We start from the raw sequence: 21944 nt of genomic DNA, 5'->3' as shown, positions 1-21944 counted from the left end.
TTTTTTTTTTTTTTTTTTTTTTTTTTTTTTTTTGCAGTACGTGGGCCTCTCACTGTTGTGGCCTCTCTCGTTGCGGAGCACAGGCTCCGGACGCGCAGGCTCAGCAGCCATGGCTCACAGGCCCAGCCACGGGATCTTCCCGGACCGGGGCACGAACCCGTGTCCCCCGCATTGGCAGGCGGAATCTCAACCACTGCGCCACCAGGGAAGCCCTAGGATGGATTTTTAAAAAATGTGCTGCCACTGTCACTGCTTTCTGGCAATGACACTTCTCAACACTATATAATTTTAGGTGTGCAAACGTCAGTCTCTAGCATATATAACCATTTTCTCAAAAGATGATCTTGTAATAAGAACATGCTACCATCAGTTGACTTTAATACTTTAGGGTCAAGACCCCAAGGTCAGGGCTGAACTATAATACTTGTGCCTTAAAGATGCTTGTCTGAAATAAAAGGACTATCTTTATCTTGTAAATAACAACAAAATGAACATTTAACAACACAAGTGGATAACTACTATGGAGGAAACGGCAGCTTAAGAAGTGGGACTTAAAGTGGCTGACCTCTGTTTTCTGGCAAGGGACACAATAGGTTTCTCTGTGCAGAAGAGCTCCTGCTTCTCCACCACATTCCATGTCCCTAGGAAGGTTAATTTTATCTGTCATTCATACCCGAGTGTGGATGACATGATTGCTTTAACTGGCTATGCTTTCAAGCCAGAAACTAGAACTTTATGTTGATGAGAGGTTTTATGGTCAATGAAAACTATGAGGGAAATTAGAAAGGTTCCTTATTCTTTTGCCTGAGCTGATTTTCATTCTCAGAATGAGTTAGCCAGGAAATTTCTGACTTCTTTGAGGGAGTACGAAGCTCAGCTCCTTAGACTATAAATCAAGAAGAGATGCAGTACTCACCCAATCCTCACGCTCTTCCAAGGCTCCTGGCCACCAATTCTTGCTCAGGGAGCCTAATCCCTAAGCCATAAGACTTGAGGATCTCAGTTAAACTTAGCATAAATCTTCCTGGGCTATCAGCTAGTAGTGTCTGTTTAACATTCTGCTGCTACATTCACCATGGAAATTTTTAATAACTTGGACAATTGCCCTTACTGATAATAAATAAGCTGTCCTGCCAGCGTTAAGAAAACTCTCTTCCTAGAGACGAAGGGGCTGGGATAGAGTGCTCAGAAATCATCTGCTGGATGAGGAGACACTCTGTGATACAATGCACAATTATCAGGCATCCCTCCTACAGAATAAGCCTATTAAACATAGTTGGGAGGTAGGAGAAGCCAACAGTCTAAGGCTTTAGAGATAGGTAAACGCCTAAAAGTAATAACGCCACTTGGTCATACTGAGAAAACTATGTGAAATGCTATGAAGTATAATACTTAAAACAGTCCTTTTCAAGGATATATATTTTATTTTATTATTTTTTTTAAATTAATTAATTTAATTTATTTATTTTTGGCTGTATTGGGTCTTCGTTGCTGCACACGGGGTTTTTCTAGTTGCGGCGAGCGGGGGCTACTCTTCGTTGCGGTGTGTGGGCTTCTCACTGCGGTGGCTTCTCTTCTTGAAGAGCACGGGCTCTAGGCGCACGGGCTTCAGTAGTTGTGGCTCACGGGCTCTAGAGCACAGGCTCAGTAGTTGTGGCGCACGGGCTTAGTTGCTCCACGGCATGTGGGATCTTCCCGGACCAGGGCTCAAACCCGTGTCCCCTGCACTGGCAGGTGGATTCTTAACCACTGCACCATCAGGGAAGCCCCAAGGATATATATTTTAAAGTTGATTATTAATTTATTTTTCGGTTATCATGGCGAATAAGAGCTTCCCATGAAGCCATGGCATGTTAAGGGCAAAACTAAGATCAAAATTTAAGGTTCCAGCCTCTCTCATGTGTTTAAGTTTATAAAAATTATAGTTTTCTCTCTAAGAATAAGAATCTCAGGTGGTTTGGCACAGAGACTCTGCTGCTATGTAAAGGGGATTATTTAAACTTTACCTGCCATTCTCCTGGCAGAATGGTGGCAGGTGTGGGCATGGACTGGGCAGGTGGCTTTGGGCCTGAATGTAATGGCACTTTGTTTGGTATTAACTCTTTTAAAGGGTTAACTTTGCTATAGTTAGTGGTTATCAAATGTTTTTCCACCATAATCCACTGAGGGATCAGTCATATTCCCATATTAACAGTAGTTTCCAGGGAAAGAGGTATGTGGGTCTATTATAATACATATAATTATTATAACACACAGAGGTATACATAGTTTGGTAAAAGTCTCTCAGGTGACAATAACCCAATACCACTGTTGAAAATCACTGGTTTAAATAATCAACAATGATAGGTTTTGGGGAACAGATGAAGATGCAACATGTAAAGATGTAACAAGGTGATGGTGTCAAAGCCCCCAGATAAGACAAAGTGTGTTGACCAATCCTAAACTTTGAATGTCGACAGAAAGATTTCATTATTTAGGCAAGAATGAACAGTAAGAGTTTGCATCAAATACCTCTGTGAATACACATCTTTGGGACCGCACATTTCTCTGAGGTTTATACACTCTTTAAGTGTAACCTAAAGGAAGGGAACTCCACTTTAAAGAATTTCTGACTATATCTTTAGGTAAGTGCCTAGGTTTGGCAAGGCTCCTTCTCTTTTAGAAGCCAGTGCTTTAGCAATTATTTAAACTCCGCCAAACATAGCTGGTAGCTTCTCAAGAAAAACCCCACATGCAGAGCTTTTTCCAGCTGGCAACCCCAGGTTACAGAGCTCTCCCTCCCTTTGATCAGCCCTTGGCCACCCGCCTGCTGCTGCTCTACCACTGACCGTGCACAGTGCTGCAGACGGGCCACAAAGGAGGCTATCAGCGCATGCTCATCGGCCAGGTGACTGGGTATATCCTGGCTATACTGTAACCTAGGAACAACGGAGGCAAAGACAGCAAGCGTGACACAGACACAAGCAAGAAATGAACATGGATTAAAATGGGCAAACGTCAAAGAAAAACAGAAAAGAAAAATCAAGATAAGGAAAACAATAAAAAACCACAATGCATAATGGAATGTGGTGCCAGACCACAGGGAATACATCACACAAATCCTTTAAACAAAACCAATCCCTTAGAAGAGAGCTTTGGCGGACTGACACTACAGCCCTTGAGAGGGAGAAACCAGGGAGGAGCCACCAAAGCCCCTTGCCCACCAGTTCTGGGCTCTGCAATGGATGCACTTTTTAGGAAATGCCTTCTGGCAGGAAAACTGAGGGAGAGTGGTTCCATTTAATCACTAAGTGGCCCCTTAATGCTTCCATAGCTTTTGTCGACATGTAAGAGTTTTCAGTGTTACCTCATAATACCAGTTAAGCCTTTTTATTTCTATAAGGACACTGCCTTTAGCATCATTCTATTTTCTCCCATAAAACTGGTACTTAAACCAAACTTCTTAGGATCGTATTTAATTGTAAGACAATGTTGCATATAATCTGAGTGAGGCTCTCTCTTATAGATATATGGAAGGTCCTTAAGCACATGATCTTTTTTTTTTTAACTTTCTACTCTAGAAGTATTAAAATATGTGCAAAAATAGAAAGAGTAATCTAATGACTACCTTTCATGTACCCATCAGCAAAGTTCAACAAAAATGAACGTTGTCAACTTGTTTAATTTATTCTTCCTTCTCCCAACTTTTTGTGCAGGAGGAGGTGGCTAGAGTAATCCCAGACAATTTATTATTTCACCTGGGAATACTTGAGCCTGTACATCTATCAGATACAGAAAGAATTTATACAACCTGAACACCATTATCACACCTAAAAAAAAAAAAATCACAAAAATTCTTTAATATCTCAGTCCATCTGAAAATGTCCGCAAATCTTAAAAAAAAACCCTTTTACAGTTAAAGTCAAGATCCAAACAAGGTCTGCACTTTGCGCTTGGTTGATATGTTTCTTTTATGTCTGTGTTTGATTATATGTTTCTGTTTTTAATCTATAACAGTTTTCCCTTTTCCTTTTCCCTGTTTCTTCCATGTCATCTACTTGTGAATAAAACAGGTTACCTTGCAGCATATCCTACATTTTGGAGGCATCATTTAATTTGTTTCTCTAGTCCCTGTGGGGTCAGATCTAGATGTTGACTAAAGTTTTTGCTTTTGTTTTGTTATTGAGAAGGGGCTAGAATCCATCATATGTAATATGATGTACTTATAAATCAAACAGGAGGCACATAACGGAATGGAATGTAAATACTGATCGGTGGATTCAGATGTTCTCCATTTGTAATGGAGAGATTCACATCTCTCCATTACAAAATCCTCCATCAACTTTTCACCTAATAATTTTAGCATTTACTAATAGTTCTTGCCTAAATACATTATTTCATGAGGGGTTGCAAAATGTTGACTTTCCGATTTTATCATCTGTTGCTCATTTATTAATTTCTTCTATTGTTTATTGTGAAATACTGCTCATTCAGGAAAGGTAAAACCAAATGGTTGATATTTCTTATTATTTAACAACAACAACAGAAAAACAAGTTAGTGCCTTAGGAGGTTTTTTTTTTTTTTGGTATAATTATGAACTCATAGATTTTTATGTATCTGATGTGCTTCAATCCATTGCAATCATCCTTTTGGTGTTCAAACTGTCCTAACTGTGGCCAGTGGGAACCCCTGGAAGCAGGCTCTGGTGTTCTTCTGACATATCCATTAAAGCTTATTAGCCTCCTTGTTTGTACAATAAGATGCCCCAATCTCATCTTGTATATGCTGCTCCACACTTGGAATCAACCATTCTTCCCAGGATCCCAGGTTCCCTTTACTGAGAAAGAGCGCTCAGAGGCCACAGGCAGGGTACTAGAGTGCTTATGGTTCTTGGGGTGTCACTGCTTCTAGGTCTTTTCAGTGGATAAAGCTAGGAAATTTTTATATTTTAGAGAGAATAAAACTAAGTTCTCTCACCACTTTCAGATGCCATTCCATTTTCTAGCTTGCATTATTTTTATTGAGAACTCATTGGAAAACTTTATCCTTGTTCCCCTGTATGTAACATGTCTTTTTTTCTCTAGCGGCTTTTAGTATTTTCTCTTTATCATTGTGATTTTTTTTTTGCGATTTGATTGTGATGTGTCTTGGTGTGTTTTTCTCTGTTTATCCTGCGTACTTATAGTTTGTTGAGCATCTTGTATCTGTGGGTTTATAGTTTTCATCAAAGATGTAAAAATTTATTTGGAAATTTGGAAAAAATTATTTCCTTGAATAATTCTTCTCTTCCCCCTCTGTTAGACTGTTCGACATTGTCCCAAAGGTCACTGAGGCTCTGTTCGTTTTTCAGCCATTTTTCTCTCTGTGCTTCATTTTGGATAGTTTGTATTGCTATGTCTTTAAGTTCAGTGAACTTTTATTCTGCAATTTCTAATCTACTGTTAAGTCTATCCATTGAATTTTTCATTTCAGGTATAATCCTTTTCAACTCTATAAGTTCTCTTTTTATTTTAAAAGTTTTGATGGAAGTAGACTATATGTGCAGAAAGTTCCAGTAACATTTAAACTTGGTTCTTTTTTATTTCTCACATTTTCTCCACATTATGTTGATATTTTCTTTTATATTTTTGATACTTATCATGGCTGCTTTAAAGTCCATGTCTGCCAGTTGTATCACATCTGTTATTTCTGGCTCTGTTTATATTGACTAATTCTCTCCTGGTTACGGTCATACTTTCCTGCTTCTTCTTACGTCTTCTAATTTTTCACTGGATGGTGCAAATCCTGAGTATTATGTTGCTGAACGTCTGGATTTTGTTGTCTTCCTTGAAAGAATCCGGCAGTAATTTAATTTCCTTGTGAACAGCTTGATCCTTGTGAGGCCTGTGTTTAAGTTTCATTAGCGCAGAACTCGAGTAACCTTTATTTAGGGCCAATTTCACCCTGCTCCTAAGATGTGGTCTTTCTGGGGTCTTTACTGAATGCCTCATGTGTTCAATGATATCTCTCTACTCTGGTTGGTTGGAACTCAAACAACTATGTGAGCTCAGGTAGTTGTTGCACTTTCAAAACTCCAGGAGTTGTTCTTTCCCAGGTAGTTGTTCTTTGCTGGTCTTGTGAAATCTCATTCTACGCAAATACAGCTTAGTTTTCAGCCAAAGACTCAAGAGATCTGTCTTCAGATTTATTGAGCTCTTTCTCTGCACAATTCCTCCTCTCTGGTGTTTTGCTCAGCAAATTCCGGCCTCCCTAAACTCCAATCTCTACCTTCTTACTCTCAGCAAGACTGCCTTGCTCTGCTTGTATTCTGCACTATAGTTTGGCAAATGTGTTCTAGTAGAAAACCTGGGCAATCATAGGGCTCTCTCATTTGTTTCCCTTCCCTCAGGAATCAGTCCCATGCTACTTACTAATTCCTGAAAACAGTTGTTTCTTATATTCAGACCAGTTTTCTAGTAGTTTATAGTGGGAGAGCTACTCTGTTACCAGTTAGTTCACCATGATCAGGGTGGAAGTTCTCGCTGTAGTAACTTATTTTTATCATACTTTTGTAAAGTATCAATCCACTTCAAACTAGAAATTGAAACAAAACAAAACTGCGTCTTTATGGCAGATAGATTGAGAAGTAGGCTCTATCACCCTGCACACCATTACAAAGGCTTTAGCTTTTACTGTGGTATTAGAAGTTATTGGAAGGTTTTGAGCAGAAGTGAGGTATGATATATTTTAATAGGATCGTCTGCTCTAGGAACAATGAAGTGCCAGAGGGCAAGGGAAGAAGCAGGCAATTTGAAGGCTACTGGACATTCCAGATGAAAGACAAGAGTTGCTAGGAAATAGGAGTAGCAGCAGAAGTGATAATAAATAGAAAGATCTTGGATAGGTTTTGACAGTGATTTTGGATAGATCTGATCTAATAATCTGACAGTTTAGATGGGGGAAGAATCAAGGGTTCTGACCAAGCAACTAGGAGAATGGGATTGCCATTCACTGAGATGGGGAAGATTATGGAAGAAGTACATTTGGTGGCAGAAGATACAGAACTCAGTTTAAAACATGCTAATTATGAAATATGTATTAAATATCCAAAGAAGATACTGATTAGGAGGAAGATATGCGAGGGAAAAAGGGAAAAGCTCAGGGAAAAGTCTGGGCCAGAAAAATAAGTTTGAGAGTTACCTGTATGCAGATGTTACTGAAAGCCACGAGTATGGATGAGATCACCTACAGTGAGTGAACACAGACAGAAAAGAGAAGTGGCCCTTCTGGTATGCTAACATTTACAGGTCAAAGAGGTATGGAAAAACCAGCAAAGGAGGTCGAGAAGGAATAGGAGGAAAACCAGAACACAGTATCTGGAGGCAAGTGCAGAAAGTGTTTCACATAGAAGGGAGTGATCATCTACATCAAATGCCACTGATAGGTCAAGCCAGATAAGTCCTGAGAATTCACCACTGGATTTAGCATGTGGAAGTCACTGGTCTCCTTGACAGGAGTGGTTTTGGTAGAGTAATGGGCAGTGAAAATCTGACCAGGGTGTGTTCCAAAGGAAATGGGAGAAGAGAAACTGGAAACATTTACTACGGAGGCAACAGTCCATTAAACTCCATTTTAGTGTTATATGAAGACTGCTATTCAGAACTACTGTTGTTTGCCAGATAATTAGGGATGGAAGCCAAAAGGAGAAGCATTAACAATAGCTGCCTATGGTAAATAAGGAATTTACATGTCCATGAATTTTCTGACAATTTTGTTTGGGGCATGGATGTTATATCATTCTACTCACATTCAAAACTGTACCTGTTTTCCCAGATTTACTTTTTGAATTTAAACTCTTTCCTTTTTTGATTATGCATATATGCATAAAATGTGTTGCAATGTGTACATGCAACACATATACAACCCCCAACTTACAAATAGATTTTGCTTTAGAAATCTGTTTTTCTAAAGCAGAGTCAATAGTTTGGAATAGTTTGGAACCCCATAAAATAATAAAAATAATAATTGTTCTATTTCTAAGCTGTTAAACATTAATTCAATCCATAAAAGTAGGTGATTTTCATGTCTGAGTATACAACAGTTTGAATAGCACTTCTGATGGAAATTGGACATTTGAGTCAATGTTTGGAGTACCTACTAGGCATCAGTACTGTGCCAGGAGATGAGGACACCACAGCAAGCAAAACCCAGACATGGCTGCTGCTTTCTTGATGCTAACAGTCAAGCAGAAAAGAGATGATCACAAAAATAAGTAAAATTGCAAATGTAATGAGGGTTACAATGAGAAGGACACTGTTCTCCTATGAGAAGACATAATAGTAGGATTTTACCCAATTAGGGAGATCAGCAAAAGCAAGGATGAGTAGAATGAACCAGACTTAGAGAGAGGAGTGACAATGAAATGAACACGTTTCTCCCCGGGTACCCTAAAGAGCGTTCTTTCCCTCACAAGGCATCCCCCAACTCTAAACCAATGGTAAAAATGAGCACAGTTGCGGCCAGAGGGTCCTGATGGGACTGGTAGGGTCAAAGGCAGCATTTCTTTTTTTTTTTTTAAATAAATTTATTTATTATTATTTTATTGTTGGCTGTGTTGGGTCTTCGTTGCTGTGTGCGGGCTTCTCATTGCGGTGGCTTCTCTTGTTGCAGAGCACGGGCTCTAGGTGCGCGGGCTTCAGTAGTTGTGGCTCACGGGCTCAGGAGTTGTGGCTCACGGGCTCTAGAGCGCAGGCTCAGTAGTCGTGGTGCACGGGCTTAGTTGCTCCATGGTATGTGGGATCTTCCCGGACCAGGGCTCGAACCCGTGCCCCCTGCATTGGCAGGCGGATTCTCAACCACTGCGCCACCAGGGAAGTCCCAAAGGCAGCATTTCTAAAAGTGCGTTTCCCCAGATTTCTTCCTTCAGAACTCTCAAGCTTTTACTGAATCAAATTATCTGGGAACGAGGCCTGGGAATCTGCATTTGAAATGAGCTGCCAGTGCTCCAGGTGCACACTGCAGCGTGAGAACTGCTCTCCAAGATGATGGGGGCTTTGGAGCCTAGGTGATAATCTCCAGTGGTAGCAAGAGAGGGCGTATTTGGCCAAGGTTAAGAGCACACCTGTGGGGACAGGCAGCAAGGGGAAGGGATCTGAGGTGGGGGAGGTCGGAATGAAGGGTAAGCAGTGGTGGGACAAGGTCAGAGGCAGTACAAGCATGCGAGAGGCAGTGTGCAGCCCTGGTAGCGGAATTATTTACTAAGTAGGAGGCAGCAGAGCGTAGCAACTGAGAGCACAGGCTTCGGAGTCAGGCAGTCTTGGGTTTAATCCAAACTCTGATACTTATTAGCTGTGTGAGTTTGAACATTAACCTCTCTATGTCTTAGTCCTCTCATCTGTAAAATAATAATATAAAATCTGCCTCATGAAATTTACTTTAGAGAGTGTTGGGAGGATTAAATAAGATAACATAGTCATCGTTACCAACAAAGTACCTGTGACCCATCAGGTAATTTTATAGGTCTTCTTTTGTTTGTTCTCAGAACAATCTTCCATAAAAGGTATTGCTGTAATCCTCACAACTTTATATTCCAGCCCTGACCTCTCCCTGGAGCTCTAGAATCATGTATTTGATGCCTGTTCAACATCTCCCCTTGCATGCCTAACAGGCATCTCAAACCCAACATGTTCAAAATAGAACTCTTGATTCTCCTCACCCTACTTCCTCACCTGACACTCCCCCAGACTGGCCAGTTTAAATAAAAAGCATCCCCATTTACCCAGTCATCAAGCCAAAAGCTGAGTCGTCATCTTAATTTCTCTCTTTTCCTCATGCTCCACATCTAATCTCTTAACAAGTCCTGCTGGCCCTACTTTCAAAATAGCTCCCCAGGGACTTCCCTGGTGGCGCAGTGGTTGAGAATCCGCCTGCCAATGCAGGGGACACGGGTTCAAGCCCTGGTCCAGGAAGATCTCACATGCTGCGGAGCAACTAAGCCCGTGCGCCACAACTACTAAGTCTGTGCTCTAGAGCCTGCGTGCCACAAGCACTGAAGCCTGTGTGCCTAGAGCCTGTGCTCCGCAACAAGAGAAGCCGCCGCAATGAGAAGCCCACGTACTGCAATGAATAGTAGCCCCGGCTCGCCGCAATTAGAGAAAGCCTGCCCGCAACAACGAAGACCCAACGCAGTCAAAAATAAATAAACAAACAAGTAAATAAACAAAACAGATCCCCAAACGGGCCACTCTCACCACCTCCACTGCTGCCATAATTTCTCATCTGGAATTTCTCACCCAGTGCCGCTTGGTCTACTCCAAGAGCCTCTTAACTGGTCTCTCTTCTTCCACTCTTGTCCTCTACAGCTGAGCCTCCACACCGTGGAGATTTTTTAGCAACAAATCAATTCGGAGGGGTGATAAAGATGTTCTAAAATCGGTTGTGGTAATGGCTGCCCAACCCTGTGGATACACTAAAAACCACTAAATGGTACACTTTAAATGGATGAGCTGTATAATATATGACTAATACCCCAATAATCTGCGTAAAAAATAAATCAACGATTCTGAAACTGCCACACACGCTACTAGAACTGACCGAATAAGTAAACAGATGGTGACTGATGGAGTCAGCCTTCTCAGTGTTAAGGAGGGAAGTTACAGCTAACCAAGAGGGGACAGCTAGAGTGAGCCAGGTGCTACTGCATTAGAACCTGCTACTCCAGGATAACTCATGTCCTTTATTTCTCAGCCCTCAATGAAACAAGCAGGCAATATTATAAGATGCTACGTGCTTGAAGTAACTGAAGAAGAAAACCCCTTTCCTAGCAGAAGAAGTGCTAATAAGAGGCAAACAGCAAGATCTGGAGCAAAGGAATAGGTTTCTGGATAAAGCCTGGTGAGTCCTTGCCCTCAGGGAGCTAAGAGTCTAGAAAGGCATGGAACAAATAGGTAATTACAACAGTGGGATATGTACAAGGTGTTACAGATCACAGAAGATGAACACTTAGTCTAGTTTTAGGATTTAGGGAAGGCTTCCTGGAGGGGTTGAAGCTAAGTTAAGAAGGCAGAATTAGATGACAAGGAGAGGGGAGTAACTGGAAAAAAGATGGGAAGCACCAAGGCGGAAGCAGCATATGCAGAAACCCGCTTGGGGAACTGTGAGTGATTAAGTAATTCTGAGCGTAGATGCCAAGTAGAAAGAGTGGAATAGGTACGGCTGGAGAGGCTAGCAAGGGTCAGCTCAGAAATGAAGAATGTGGGCTTTATCCTGCAGAACTGCACTACCACTAGCCACATGTGGCTGTTTAAATTCAAATTAATTCAAATTAAAACTAAAAATTCACTGTGCTGCCCCAGTCACATTTCAAGTGTTCAATACCCACATATGGCTAATGGCTACCATACCAGTTAGCACAAAACATATCCATGCTCTTGGACAGCACTGCAGAAAGGAAGAGCCACTGGAGATTTTTATCCCGGAGAGATACTCAGACCTATCTGAGTATATACACATACTCAGACCTGCATTTCAGAAAAATCCCTTTGGTTGCAAAGACAAGACTGGATTGGTGGGGAGTACACTGGAGGTTTCCTAATAAGATCCAGGAAAAGGTAAGACCTTTTACTACAGCACTGATTGTTTTAAATGTCTGCTTATTAAAAGAAGTTGAAATATTTTAATAGTTTGATGTTAAAAGGAATAAAAAAAACATGTATGTCTAAGCCAGATCGGCACAGGAATCTGAGCATTGCTATAGGAATTTCCATCATGTGCGCAAGTTCATGGAACATCCCATCATTAGAAAGCAGCGCACTGCACCAAGTCAGCTGAGAGAGAGAGAGAGAGAGAGAGAGAGAGAGAGAGAGAGAGAGAGGGAGGGGGAGAGGGAGAGGGAGAGGGAGGGGGGGAGAGAGAGAGAGAGAGAGGCAGGCTGTGTTTGTGTGTGTAAGTTCTACTGGTCATTTGTTGGATCTCAGGACTGGTCTGCCCTTTGCTAGCATGAAACCAAGGTAGCTGGAAGGAAGTATCTGGATGACAAGAACTCATGCTGTGGTCTGGTTCCCTGGTGTCCCACAGGCACCTCTAACTCAACATAACTCTGCTATCTTCCTCCCCAAATCTTCCTCCTGTGTTTTAACCAAAGGTACCTAACTCAAGCCAGAAGGAGCACCCCAGCATCCAAAATCTACAGAGCCTGTCTTCACCCCCAGGATCCCTCAGGCATCTCAATCCAAGCATGACAACACTCAACTCACCACCTTTCTCTGCAAGCCTGTCCTTTTTTCCCCTCTGCTCTGCTGACAGTCCATAATAGACGTGATTCTCGCTCACATTTAGGACCTCAAGCCTCAGTCCAAAGAGAGGAGGAAACTATTCAAATTAAGGTTTTGAAGTATGGAATTGGAAATAAGCTTTTAGTCCGTACTGACCTGAGTTAGAACTGCTGAAGGGTTTACCTTAAATGCTTGAATGGAAATGGAATTTAATCCCAGCCCAGAAGCAGTTGAAAATTGGCAGGCTGCCCAGGCCATCAGACAAACTTTGGAAATCTGCCAACACTGAGACCCTGCAGTTCCATAAGATTATGTGTTAATTTTCAATTACTCTGCTTTTCTGTCTTTCCAAAAAAAAAAAAAAAAGATTGGAGGAAAAAAATAATTCCTGAGTTGCCTTGGAGAGGTTCTCACGAAGAATTCACACAAGGTAGTTGTTTCATGGCCACGCTGAAAACCTCATTAGTTCTTGCTTTTCAACCAAACTCTATTCTTCTCATTTCACAGAAAGAAAGACAATCAGTGGCCTGAGTCCACATATGAATAGTTTCTGCCTTGACCGATTTCATTTTGCCTCTTTTCTCAGTTTCCCCACACCTCTGCTGTTTTGTCTGAAAGAGCAGCGTGCTGTGGCTCCTGTCACTCCACTGTTTTCTGCAGATAACAAGATAAACCTTTTACCTTGGCACCCAGGCAAAAAGCCATTTTAACAACCCGCCTCTTAACTTGGTCATGTTTCTACAGCTCAGAAACAGTACTTATATTGTAGCATCTTCTGGTCTTTAAAAACTGCTTTTCCTTCTTGTGAAGTATGTATTAAAGTAAAAAAGCTCTAATAAAATCTTGCCTTTACTTAAGATTCCTCACAATTGGTGGCTTACTCAGGGTCTTTGGCTCTCATATTCACCTGTTACCACCCAAAGATGGTGTTATGTCCCAACACAATCACCTTCATAAACTGAACAGAATAGAAAGAATTATTTAACCCTTGAGAAAAATAAAAATGAGGTGGTAGAGGAAAAAAGGTCTCCTGAAACAAATCTATGCAAATGGAAGTGTGATGTAATATAATTTTGTCAGAAACCACCTGAAAAAGAAGCTTATACCTACATGTCTCCTCAGCAACTCTACCTTCTCTGGGGGCAGCAGACCCCCCCGCTATTTTGTGAACTGACCCCCACCCATTCAACCATGTTATTCTAGGCAGGACCACTAAACAGAAAACCCCAGGGTGGGTAACATGATCCAAGACGGATCAAAAGGAACTTTCACTGAAAGTTTTCAAATTGGATCCACATAGGGTAATGAGGTTACAAAATGTGAACACATGGGTCTCTTGGCTTTGTTCCCTGCTGCGTGAAAAGGTAGTTACCTTAGGGAAGAAGGAGCAGATGTGTAGTAGAGAGGAGCAAGGAGCATGGGCAGGGGGTGGGTTGGGGGAAACACCTACATGAGTTAGAGTTCCCCTTGCTCTGTCATCCGGGAGGCCCAGCCGCATATCCCCTGCTTTGCCCACAGTCTGGTTACAAAAACAAAAAATCTTCTCGTTTTCCCTAAGCCAATTCACACTGAGCTTCTGTTACTTAACAGCCAAGAGTTCTGACCAAAATAGAAACTAATACTAGGAGTGGGGTATAACACTGACTGGAACTAGCTAAGTCAAGTTGAGGTGTCGATGGTAGCAAAACTCTCCATCCCAGGGAGGGAATAACATCAATCTTTGCTATACGGCTACAGAGCAAAGCCACTGGTTAAACTGTAATCTCTGGGATCCTGGGACTTAGACCTTGTGCCCCTTCTGGCTGGAGTCCCAGGCACTTTGAGAGGAATAACAGGATGCGGTAGTGATTTCTTGAAGTCTTTAATATGATACTGCAAGGAAAAGAGATGCGTTGCCTGGAAGCCAGTTGCCTCAGCCCACCAAGGTGAGATAATTAAGACAACTAGGGTTTTTATGGGGGTTGTATTATTCCAGAAACCACAAACATAAATCTCAACTCTGGCAGGTTGGGTAGCGGTAGAGGCCCAGTTATGTATGCAATCTGAGACTGAGACTGTAAGTGCTTCTTAAACAGACTATCAGCTGTTGTTCTGTATCCCTCCCTCAGAGCCTTCTAACTCCCGGGTGGGCTTTCCTCTGGGTTTCTCTGTTGGCTTAGGTTTTAATTCTCTCCAGTCTGGAAAATCAGTTACCACTCATCCATCTGCCTTGCTGCTTCCAAAACGTTGCTATTGTCTCCTTGTCCATTTTTCTCTGTAGTTGGTTTCTACTAAAGAAAATGTCTCGACTGTCACTTTCATGGTGTTTTAGGAGGAAACAGGCAAATGTGGCTTAATATGCCATGTTTTCTGTTACTTCCTTTTCCTCCCTTCTCTAAAATGCAATTATCCTATTTTCAGATTTCTACTTTTGTAGAGCTGTGAGTTGTAGAGATGTGTGAGTTCTTAAAACTTATGATTTGGTCCATGGTAGAACGGGTTAATGAATCACAAAAGATGCACCTAGACCTGATCCCGACAAATGGACATGACCTAGACATCGGGGACCCAGTGCTGTCTGCAGGAGGTGGATAAGACTCCTGGGAAAGGCCAGTATACATCTGCAGTCATACTGCTGCATTGTCCGAGGAGGAAAGCTCTGGCAGTGGAAACGTGCATGGGAAGGGGTATGTGTGTGTGCATGTACACACTTGTGCACACATCTGTGTGCTTGGTAGCAAAGCAGTGCTCTGCCAACAAATTCTGTTATTTTTCTTTCCCAGGATCTCTCCTGTTCTTGACGGTAGAACCTTCTTTTGGGGAGATGCTCCTCCCTCTATTCTGATGATACAGGTCTAATGAGTGTGGCTTATCACACATACACAAGGATGGGCAGTAATGCCATCCAGGACAATAAGAATTCTTTCTTGGAGTCTTCTAATCCTAGGGAGGAAAAGCACAACCTCTTGAGTGACAAGGCTGTAGATGTGAGTGAAGCCATTGGCATCTTGAGAGGTGGCTGTTCTGTAGGAGAAGGGAATGAAGACAGCACACTGAGAGAAGCCGAGAGATGGAGAAGCCACAGGTGGACATCCTGGTGGCAGTTCAGTTGCTTTGTGATCTATGGACACTTCTGCCCTTCCCTTCTGCTTTTGCCTTTGTCTTGTGGGTTTGTGCCTTTTCTTTTCTTTCTTTTTTTTTTTTATTGTGGTAAGAACACACACAATCTACTCTCTTAACAAATTTTTAAGTGTATGTTAGAGTATTTTTAAGTATAAGCACAAGGTCGTACACCAGATCTTTGGAACTTTTTCATTGTGCTTAACTGGGTTTGTACTTTTAAAAGTTAGATTTTAATACCTGAAGTTAAAAGAGTTAAAACTACTATACCAATCAAATGTACCAAGCCAGAAGTTTCATACTGGAGGTTTTTGTTGCTGCCAACCTTATATGAAATGCCCACAGAATTGTAAACATTTATATCTGTATAAATAATTAAAGCCAAAGCTTTAGAAGACATTAAAAACATTAGCATCATTTTTCATATTGGTCTGAATATAAGGTACGACTTAAATAGTACAATAGTACAGAGAATAATAACATAATCACACTCTGAACCCTGGGGAAGAAGAGGGACAGAAGCAAGCCTTGAAGTCGGATAGTGGAGGGGCATTTTAAGTCTCTGTTTTAAAGTGTTGAAAGTTTGTTTGTTTTTATGTGTACTGTTCTGATTCTTTAACAGAAAGCAAATTTCCAGAAACTACTCAGTCTAAGACAAAGATGAAATTTCTTTTCTACTGTAGAAATGTCAATAAAAATATTACAGGGGGCAAATCCCTAGAGTGGAACCTTTCAGGAACATAATTTACAGTTTCTCACATGATTGCCAGCATCTTTGCCATTTATAAGGTTTTCTTCTGTACAAAGTAACCATTACATTTGAGATTATCTTTTATTTGGACTAATCAAGTATTGTTTTTCACCAATGGGGTTATCACTATTTTTTTAAAAAATATTTATTTATTTATTTATTTGATTGCACCAGGTCTTAGTTGCGGCAGGTGGGCTCCTTAGTTGCAGCTTGCTGGCTCCTTAGCTGTGGCACGTGGGCTCCTTAGTTGCAGCAGGTGGGCTTCCTTAGTTGCGGCTCCAGGGTTCCTTAGTTGCAGCTTGCTGGCTCCTTAGCTGCAGCACATGGGCTCCTTAGTTGCGGCAGGTGGGCTCCCTTAGTTGCGGTTCCAGGGCTCCTTAGCTGCGGCTTGCCAGCTCTTAGTTGTGGCAGGTGGGCTCCTTTGTTGCAGCTCACTGGTTCCTTAGTTGTGGCACATGGGCTCCTTAGTTATAGCATGTGAACTCTTAGTTGTGGCATGCATGTGGGATCTAGTTCCCTGACCAGGGATTGAACCTGGGCCCCCTGCATTGGGAGCATGGAGTCTTATCCACTGTGCCACCAGGGAAGTCCTGGGTTATCACTAGTTTTAAATGCACAGCTTATCGAAAAGTTAGAACCTGGAGCTCTTTACTTTTTCCTGCATTTTTATTACTGTGCATGTTCTTGTCTGATTCAGTGATTTATGTCTTATGCTGAGTTCTAAAGAAAACCTCTTATTTCTGGAGAGTAGCTTTGTGCCCCTTGAGAATTCTCTGCCCCAGCAGAGGAAGGATCTATGACTGGGATGACGTGCTGGGTTCCTGGCTTTCATCAGACTCTGGGGACAAAGGTCTGACGACATTCAGAGGAGAAAATAAAAACTGATGAGTCCTCGAGGAAGTAAATAGGATACTACCTGAAATTTATACCATTTAGAAACTGGGGCTATGAAGAGCCAAGTCTATGAATTATGCAATTCATGTCCATATGTTCTATCATAATCTCATCCTGAAAGTAAATGAAATCTCCAAAAATTCTAAGGACAGTATTGTTAGGACAGGGGCATCACGTCACCATGTAGCCTCTCCTCCAGCAACTCCTCTTCTTGCTAAGTTACAGAGCTCCGCCTCTGTTCCGGTCTCCTAAGGGCTTTGGCTACGCTTGGTCCGCTGGTCAGCCCGTGGAGAGTCTGTGACAACCACCTCTAGCATTGACTGGGCCTACCTAGAAAGAGATGCTAGCTGAAATGCTGACTTTAAAATAAAATCTTAACCCAGGCTATACTATATTATCTGAAACAACTTTCAGAAATGGTAGATATTTTGTGACTGACCATTACAGCTGGCCACTGGCTACTGAGCTGGGGCTTCATACAGCAACATCAAGCCTAGAGGTTGGCAGTCCTCCTAGAGAGGAGCTGTGATGACTACTGCTCCCAAGTCCCTTCTTTCAGTCTCCTCAAGCAGTAAAACATCATCCAGAAATATGCACTCCCTCCAGCAGCCTCTAGGAGCTACATTCCGCTGTGGCCACTGAATGCATGGTGCCCTTGATCACCATGCACTTAGGGCCCTCAGGGACTCGGGTGACTCAGTGACAAAAGGAGTAAATGAAGAGAACTCAGGTGAAGTGAAACCCTAATACATGGCATTGCTAGAACTAACATAAAACCTACAAGCTGACTTCTTTCAATAATCTACCTTGTCTTCCTAGTTTTGAAACAGAAACATTCCTGAGTTGATATTTAGATTCTAGGTCTGGGTCTGAATGCTATGGGTGTTCAACATAAAAAGTTAAGGCCAGCAAGGGTGGCTGTAAAATCTAGGCGGGTGGGAGAGGTTTAATTGCTTTGTGCTCTTTCATAAGCCTCTGTTCTTCCTTGAGAGGGCATCAGCCATAAATTATTCTCTCTTCCCCACCGGTTCTCTCATTACCGTTTACTTCCTAAATAATGACAACAGTATGTTACATTCTCACATAAACCCCACAACATAGATACTATTATTCTCCTCATTCTACAGATAAACCAACAAAGATAAGAATCTTGTTCAAGGTCAGGTGACAGCCAGGATTCAAATGCAGTCTGGCTCAGAAGTCTGTGCTCAGTACAGACGGTGCTCATACCACTCAATTCTGCCCAAAAGAAGAGGCTCGGCTACTGTCCTGCTAGTGGTGTCCCAACAAGTACTCCCAACAAGGCTGCGGACAAGTACTCTCACCTGGTCAGGGTCTCGAGTCTCCATGTGGATAACACTGTATTATCAAGTCACTCTCATTTGTTAAGTCCCTAAATCCTCTATTCCAGGCTGGAGGATTCTTGTAGTTTACTCCTTCGCTTCTAAGGCTATTGCCCAAATCTGCTTGATGATAAGAATCACCTGGAATACTTGTTAAACGTGTAGCTTCCCAGGATCTCAGGATCCACTGGGTCTGATGTGATCTCAGACATGTGTATGTTTAGCAAGTGACCCGGGTGATTCTTCTCATCACTCAAGTTCGGGAAATATTGCCCTAGGAGTTTTACCCAATGGAACAAACACAGTTGATCTTAAGTATTATAATTATATATATTAAGTCAAAGTATTATTAAGTAAATAACATTTCTATAGCTAACTTGATCCAAAGCAATGGGTATGTATGGTTTTCTTCAGGTTTGCAGTACAAAGTGCTTTTCTTCAGGAAGGACTTGGGGAGTGGGTTGGAATGCCTTCATTCTTTTTCGTTTTGTTTTTTTGTTTTTTTTGAGTGATGACTGTTAGAAAGAATTCTTTACTGGTTGTGCCTTGAGGGACTTTCTGCATTGCTCTGGTGACAGAACAGCTTAAATCAGACAGAAAGTAAACCATCTCATACAGATCTTTTAAGTCCTGCCTAAGAGAATTCTGGAGAAGAGTAAACTAAATGAAGAGAAGAAAGGAGGAGACGGTTCTAGCTCCTTGAAGGACCCTAAGGAAACTCCCTGTGTAACTGAGAGGGACTCAGGCTTTTCAGCTTAAATGCTTATGAATTCTATGTGGAATGATTTAGAATGTAAGGAATTAGCTCAATTTACAGAGTCCAATCAGGAAGCAGAAATGATCTTTGACGCTTCAAGAACTCTAATGCAAAACTGTTGAAATTCGTGCTCATCAAAATATTGTTTGATGTTAAAAAAAAGAGCTCAAACATGCCTAATCTGCTTTGACACTATGTTCACTGCTTGTCACAAATGGAGAGCTTCCACCTCAGGCACCACTCCAAAGCAGCCTCCTTCAGTTGCTATATTTATAAGTTAGTAGGGAAAAAAAGGAAGATAAAAAGTCGAAAATAATATAAAAAGACAGTCAAAGGAGGGGAGGAAAGCCAGTCCTTTCTGCCCTGTGGAACGCTCTGCTTCCCAGGCCAGAGGCCAGTACCCAACGGTGAGTGGTAACTGCCGCGCAAGCATCACGTACCTCTTGGTGGGAGTGGGCGCCCCAGAGGACATGTGGCTCACCATGGTGTCATTCACATTCGTCAGAGGGCGAGGAGGACTGAAAAGAAAAGACGTTGACATTATATGAATAATTACCAGTGAGACTAGGGGAAACAAATGAAAAAGTGATGAGGGCAAAGGACCAACTATCATTCCTGATAAGCACAGTGGGACCCATAGGGAGTGGGGGTAGAAATTGATACTTTCAGCCTAAGTAAACTCAACAAGAAGGTCCTCTCGCACAAAGCCAAAGGACCCCAGAGCCATGTGCTCCCCGGACAGGAGCAACGAACTGTACCTGCACGGCTACAGGGATATCGCTCCAGTGGCTCTTGTTTTACAGTTTTAGCACACAAGAATCTGCATTGTGCATTTCAGTTGTGTACAGGATCGCCAGGTGTGTGGCATCTGTGGTGTGTCACAAAGGTCACAACAGCAACATGCATGTTTTTCCTGAGATTTGGTGAGAGCTCACTGTCTTCCCTAAGATTTAGTTTGTATACTTTTTACCGAAACAATTAAATTGTTAAATACTAAGTTCTTTTATTAATCCTCTACTAGAATCTTAACAATGAGTTCATACCTGTACTCTGATTAGAAGGTTTTCTTTCATAAACTAATCCAAATGTAAATTTGAAGTAAGCATTTTTGATAACTTGTCTTTAGCGGCTGGTTTTCTGGACTCAAGGTCTCTTTCATCCTCTTGTGAGAGTCTTGAATGAACAACTCCAAAATTATCAAAAAGAATCTGTGATTCTGCCTTTCAGCCCTTCTTCAGCCCCTCTCCTTCCCCACCAGGTTCAGTTACAAAGGGCTTCTGTCTTGCACTTGGAACCACATGACTATTGCTAAATACTCCTCCTGGGAAATCTCTCACTTCCTCTCCTAAACTGAAAGAAGTACTTTTCAGAGAAATCTGTCCATCAAGAGCAGAAAAGTGAAACAGAAAAGTCCTTCTCTCATATTTAAGTGTTTGGGAACTACCTCCTGGTTCCTCCTTATCTCTAAGAGCTGAGTTAACTATGAAATTGTTTTTTAGAGGTTATACTCAGCAAGTGCTGGTGAACATTAAGGGGCCAGAACCTTTATTGTTTTTGCAGGTTTCATAGTCCATTCAAACACAGGCTCAAGGGAAAATTTTCAGGTAGATCCAATGTACTTAGAGAAAAGTTTAAGAGGGACGGATGGATGGATCGACCTCTACATCTATCTATCTCTACCCTCCTTTTTAAAAAAAACCAACTTCACTTCTGGGTAGGGAAATAGTTTCAATGATTTCTCATTTAATGGAGAGGATCAAAGATGGGAAGTAATTTGCAGGGAATCGATTTAGGTCTCTCGATTTCTAAGCCACAGCAGTATGCTCACTGTCACACGTTCCTCCCTTTGTGTGACAAAGTAAGACATTCAGAATGGAAATATGCCTTTCTAGGCTAGAATTAAATTCCATGTTATTTATCTCATTACCTACTTTCCAGGCAGCTACCCAATTTTGCCTCCAAACTTTCAAGCCTAAAGGTAGTGCTGTGCTGAGATATAATCAATTAATCAACTGTTTTAGGTTGATTAATAACAGAAGTGAACACAGAAACTAGCTTCATTTTAGCCCCAAATTCATATTTTTGCCTCTGATTCCTTTAAATCCATTGTCCAAAGGGAACAAGGAGACAATGCCTATGAAAGAAACAAATGCAGCATCATAACTTTTCATACAGAAGGCACCAGAAACATTCTGGTCCTGCAAACACAATGGCCTTTGCTTCTTTAATATACTATTATTAGCAACCCATTTCCAAAACAAGATAAGGACATATTCATGTTGACTTCAGAACTTATGTAGTTACCCAGTATATTTCAATATTGAAGATACTACTGCATTCAATTTCCTTTCTGACTTTCTCCGAGGAAAAATGACAATCGGGAAAAAAAAGTTTTTTAATTCCCTAAGCGTGGATCCATGTGATAAAATCCCATGATTTGTAGCATTTTGTTTGGTCTGATGCCACAGAAGTCTTTAATAATTACCTCTATCTCTTGGTAGACATCATGATCAATTATCATCTTACAGCACACATATCAAAGCCTCTTCTCTAATACTCAAAACCAGAGAGTAATGATTACATTGTAAGTTGTAAACTAATCATAACTGCACCCAAATTTCATACCATTTCTGAACTCCTAATGTTTTGTTAGGGAAACAGGTATGAGTTTATAGTCCAAGATGAAAGAGGCATCTGAAAACTTAAAGCGGGTCTTTCCTGCAGAATCTACCACTAGGCCCACAATTCACTGTGAAAGCCAACAGCTTAGATGTGGTCTTAGGAGATGTAATGCACCAAAAATGACTTCTGGCTTAAGAAAAAAAAAGAATGCTTCTAGGTGTGAAGCAGACATTAATGGTACCAGTTA

At 41.5% G+C, this 21944-nt stretch overlaps 1 protein-coding gene across 15 annotated transcripts in view; it reads right to left on the bottom strand.

Annotated features, from left to right (window-relative positions):
* DTNB (dystrobrevin beta) overlaps positions 1 to 21944 on the bottom strand; it is a 244921-nt gene that overhangs the window by 54904 nt on the left and 168073 nt on the right. For 9 of the 15 annotated variants that reach the window (XR_003434136.1, XR_003434137.1, XM_027113659.1 and 6 more), the window contains 2 exons: positions 19516 to 19593; positions 2829 to 2918 (listed from right to left, as the gene is read on the bottom strand). Coding sequence is in view for 13 of the 15 variants with exons in the window: in XM_027113659.1 (XP_026969460.1) it covers positions 2829 to 2918; positions 19516 to 19593 (168 nt within the window). In the remaining 2 variants the exon portion in view is untranslated. Of the gene's footprint in view, positions 1 to 2828; positions 2919 to 11882; positions 12886 to 16578; positions 16934 to 19515; positions 19594 to 21944 lie in introns of those variants that run through there. The other 6 variants (XM_027113664.1, XM_027113663.1, XM_027113666.1 and 3 more) reach the window with 3 other exon arrangements.

Source organism: Aethalodelphis obliquidens, unplaced genomic scaffold, assembly GCF_003676395.1.
Source record: "Aethalodelphis obliquidens isolate GAN/ISIS:26980383/991018 unplaced genomic scaffold, ASM367639v1 scaffold12, whole genome shotgun sequence".
NCBI classification, from domain to species: domain Eukaryota; kingdom Metazoa; phylum Chordata; class Mammalia; order Artiodactyla; family Delphinidae; genus Aethalodelphis; species Aethalodelphis obliquidens.
Note: the sequence above shows the minus strand (reverse complement) of the source record. Positions and strands in the feature narration are given on the sequence as shown.